The sequence below is a fragment of the Triticum aestivum genome, chromosome 7D (genome assembly GCF_018294505.1).
Source record: "Triticum aestivum cultivar Chinese Spring chromosome 7D, IWGSC CS RefSeq v2.1, whole genome shotgun sequence".
Classification (NCBI taxonomy): domain Eukaryota; kingdom Viridiplantae; phylum Streptophyta; class Magnoliopsida; order Poales; family Poaceae; genus Triticum; species Triticum aestivum.
This window is the reverse complement of record NC_057814.1, coordinates 140,094,909-140,099,554: the sequence shown is the minus strand read 5'-3', so window position 1 is coordinate 140,099,554 and position 4,646 is coordinate 140,094,909. Positions and strand designations below refer to the sequence as shown.

The 4,646-nt window shown below is 47.5% G+C and overlaps 1 protein-coding gene across 1 annotated transcript; it reads left to right on the top strand.

Annotated features, from left to right (window-relative positions):
- The first annotated feature begins 1,455 nt into the window (after nucleotides 1-1,455).
- On the top strand, nucleotides 1,456-3,007 carry LOC123168838 (probable cinnamyl alcohol dehydrogenase 8D). Its single transcript, XM_044586701.1, has 2 exons — nucleotides 1,456-1,538; nucleotides 1,632-3,007. Exons 1-2 carry the CDS (start codon nucleotides 1,456-1,458, stop codon nucleotides 2,620-2,622), a joined length of 1,074 nt encoding a protein of 357 aa, XP_044442636.1. The 3' UTR covers nucleotides 2,623-3,007.
- The last annotated feature ends 1,639 nt before the right edge of the window (nucleotides 3,008-4,646 follow it).

The window sequence follows — 4,646 nt, the reverse complement described above, 5'->3', positions numbered from 1 at the left end:
TCAAATATAACTCAAGGCAACCGTTAGTCCGTAGAGATTGTCATCAATTACCAAAACCACACATGGGGGCACCACATGTGCTTTCACCGGGGAGCTTCGTGCTACCGCGGCGTCCGCGTGCGTCCGTCCGGCCAGTGGCGGAGCTACGTGTGAAGAAAAAAATTCAGAAAATTAACTATGAACCCACAGATTTTTTAGGCTGGCTTCGCCGCTGCGTCCGGCACCTACTCCGCCAATATTCGGTCGGGCGGCGGCATGCGCCTCCGCCTCGGAACCTTCAACACCGCCCAGGAGGGCGCCCGGGCGTACGACGCTGCGGCGTGGCGCTTCCTGCGGTCCCGTCAGGACATAAACTTCGCCGACGTGGCGACGCGGGAGCGGGCACAGGAGTTGGCGCCTTTCCCGCGGCTTCTCACCGACGAGGATCGTCGCAAGCACCCGAGGCGGGAGCGTCGTCTCAGGCTGGCCGAGATGGACGAGCAAGCCATGGCGTTGTGGAGCCATCGCTTCCCGCAAGACACCAACGAGGAACAGTTCTTCGCGGAGAGGAGGGCGAAGAGGGCGAAGAGGAGGGAGGAGCGAGCCGCCTATCGCGAGGACAATCGAACGCGGAGGGCGGTCGCTAAATACAACATCGTGCTAGGAGATGCGTCCTCCTGGGACTCCGGCGACGAGCGGTTCCTTGACGCCTACTTACAGACATCGGACGAGGACATCACCGAGGCAGAGTCCGAGCCGGATGAGTAGTACTACTTTTTCGTTTTATTTTGTATCGTAGAAGCAGGCAGAGTCCGAGTCAGACGAACTATGAACTATCTATCGTAGGAGAAAACTATCTACACATTTTGTATCAACTATCAATTATCGAATCGTAGTAGGAAAAAACAGATAAAATATAGCGCGCCTGCTGGAGTGGCTCGGGCGCGCTTTAATTTGCGACGGCCGCTGGAGCCAGCGCACCGCCGTGCGTAAAAGCTGGCTAATCCGGCGCTGTATTCTGATTTTTAGCTTGCGCGGCTGTTGGAGATATTCTAATAGGGGTACATTTGGTAAGGCTGAAATAAGTACGCGTGCCACTGCATGAGATGGTTTGATGACGCTTTGGTCGGAAGGTGCAAACTTATTTTGAGCGCACACGCACAGATTGCTCAATGATCCGATCATCCTCACCTACCCACTCCACTACATTGGCCTACAGCACTGCGTCTGTTAAATCATTCTTCACGGTTTAAAAAAATGAACGGTCAAGTCGCCCCATATCCTTCAGCCATTTCCATTTGAGTGTTTAAAAACAAAATTAAAACCCATGCCCATGATGTGCTCGCCCGTCTATTTATTCTGAACTCCATGATGTAGCATTGCTCTATCAGAAATACTATCCTGGTTGAAAAAGAGAGAAAGATAGAAAGGAAAAAGGTCCTGAACGAACGGCACGGCAGGATCAAAGAACGAGCCATGGCGCAGGAGAGTAAGCCGGCGCTCGGGTGGGCGGCCAGAGACGCCTCCGGTCTCCTCTCCCCCTACAGCTTCTCACGAAGGTTTACATCTCCATCTCACGTGGACGTGGTGGTAGTACTAGCTAGTGACAGTGTGGTACGTACTGAGCTCAGCTGGCTGTCGTTTCACTTCAGGGTTCAGAAGGAGGACGATGTGACGATCAGGGTGCTCTTCTGCGGGATCTGCCACACGGACCTGCACGTCGCCAAGAACGAGTGGGGCAACGCCATGTACCCCATTGTTCCAGGGCATGAGATCGTCGGCGTCGTCACCGGCGTGGGCCGCGGCGTCCGGGGCTTCAAGGCCGGCGACAGGGTGGGCGTGGGCTCCTTCGTCGGCTCCTGCCGCGCGTGCGAGAGCTGCGTCAAGGGGTACGAGAACAACTGCCCCGCCCTCCTGCTCACCTGCAACGGCGTGGACTGCGACGGCGCCACCACTCAGGGGGGATTCGCCGACGTCCTCGTCGTCAACCAGGACTACGTCCTCCGCGTCCCGGAGGGCCTGCCACCGGCCGGGGCAGCGCCTCTCCTCTGCGCCGGCGTCACGGTGTACAGCCCCATGGTGCAGTACGGCCTGAACGCGCCGGGGATGCTCCTTGGCGTCGTCGGCCTGGGCGGCCTCGGCCACATGGCCGTCAAGTTCGGCAAGGCGTTTGGGATGACGGTCACCGTGATCAGCTCGTCGCCGAGGAAGCGCGCGGAGGCGGTCGAGCGCCTCGGTGCCGACAACTTCCTGGTCAGACACGACGCCGAAGAGATGAAGGCAGCGGCGGGCACGATGGACGGCATCATCGACACGGTGTCGGCGGGGCACCAGCTGCTGCCGCTGCTGGAGCTGCTGAAGCCGATGGGGCAGATGGTGCTGGTGGGCGTGCCGACCGAGCCCATGGTGCTGCCGGCCTCGGCCATCGTCACGGGCGGGAAGCGCCTGGCCGGGAGCGGCGTGGGCAGCGTCCGCGACTGCCAGGCAATGCTGGACTTCGCGGGGGAGCACGGCATCGCCGCGGATGTCGAGGTCGTCAAGATGGAGTATGTTAACACGGCCATGGAGCGACTCGAGAGGAACGATGTCAGGTACCGCTTCGTCATCGACGTCGCTGGCAGCATCGGCTGCGCCGCGGTTTAGCGTCATGCAACATGTGCGCTTGGCTCGGTTACTCACTATGAAGCAGTCATCGGCACGTGAAGTCATAATTTGGCTGTGTTGTGATTTCAGTGAGTTGGTGCGTGGTCAGTGCTGTTTTTTTTTCTTCGGATAATGCCCTGCCTTTAGCATGACGTTCTTATACTATATACAAGTTCACCCCACTACCTTATTTATCTCAACATGCACACATGTCACATTATCACTGTGCCACTCATCAGCCCCACTACATTTATTTCTTTTAATAAAACATGCATGCATGAAAATGCTACCTATACTAGAGTCGCTATATCTCGGTTGACTCTTTGTCGATGCTATATTTGTAAAATCTTACATCAAGATTCATGTAATATTTTTCTTAAGCTTATTCTTTTCTTTCTTTCTTGCATGTTATGTCTGATTAAGTCTCACTCGACTGAGACCTAGCTACGTCCTAAGGGTGTCGTATAGAAGGCTAGGTCAAGGGAACAAAAGAAACAAAATTGCAAGTTAGCTGGCGATATATAGTTTGATCTCATTCACAAGCATGGCCGTTGGATCGAAACTCACGCCGTGATTCATGTTGTGGCCTCAAGAACGTTTGTATGCGGCGCATGTTGGCCTGTTTTCGTTTTCGCTCTCAGCGCATGTTTCAGGGTCCGAGAGATATATCTCCCTCACAGCGAGACTAGCTTTTGTATCGCCTGAATTTTTTTTTGCATTCTCTACAGTACTAGACCGACTAGTTTCCTAGCCCTTGCTAGTTCGCTTGCTCACAGGTAGCATTACCTGTCTTTTGCTTCTTCTTTTTTCGTTTCATTTTGTTCTCTCCGGTTTTTTTGTTTCTTCATGAGTTTCTTCTTTTCTGTTTTTACAAAGGTTTTTTTTCTCTTTTGTTTCCTTTTCCATCTTCATTGGTGTTTTCTTTTCTAGTCTATCCTATTTATTTATTGGTTTAAATCATTTTTCATTGTTTCTATCACTATTTTTATTCTTTTGCATTGGTTTTCTTTAGCCTTTTTTGTATGTCTTGGTTTTTCTTTTAGGATTTCTATTGGGTTTGTCGATTTCCATCGGTTTTCTTTTTGTTCAACACATGCCAATTTTGTACGCACAGATTCTACATTTTTCGTACACATCTATACATGGTTAACATTTTTTAAATGCATGATTACCATTTTTTGAAAACTATTTTTATGTCTAAATTTTTTCATACGAGTTGTAAATTTTGGCATATATCTTATACATTTTTAACATGCTGCAAACACGTGATTAAATGTTTTTGAATACATGGTCAACATTTTTCGATACACAGTAATATTTTTTAAATAACTGTAACCATTTTTTGACATGAAAGGCATCATTTTCTGTATACACCAACAACATTTTTCATACATGTCTAACCTTTTTTAAATACATAATCAAGATTTTATTTCACACATTGTATTTGTTTTGTATATAGTGTGCATGTACATGACAAGCATTAATTCTATACACTTTTGAAGAAAATCAAATTCTTGATTATTATTATTATTTTCAAATAGTTGGATAACATTTTTCAAATGCTTGATTAACATTTTTTAAATATACGATGACCTTTTTATACAAATTGTATATTTTCTGTACACATGAGAAACATTTTCCCTAGACATCCTTAACATTTTTTTAATTCTTTTGTTCCTTTATGATTTTTTTAGTTTTTTTCTTTCGTTTTTACACCGGCTTCCTTTTATTTTTCCCATTTTTGTTGTTTTCTCTTTTCAATCCTATTTTTTTCATTTCCTTTGTTTTAATATTGATTTTTATGGATTTACTCCATTAATTATTTATTTATTTCTCACTTTTCACTGTGTTCGTTCTTTTGCATTGGTTTTCTTTATTTATATTTTGATTTTCTTGGTTTCCTTTGTTTTCTTGTTCTTGTTTTTATTGGGATTCTTTGTTTCTTTCTCGATTTTTACCAATTTCCTTTTCGTTCAGCACATGTCAATATTGTTGGTACACATTCTAATTTTTTCATATACATA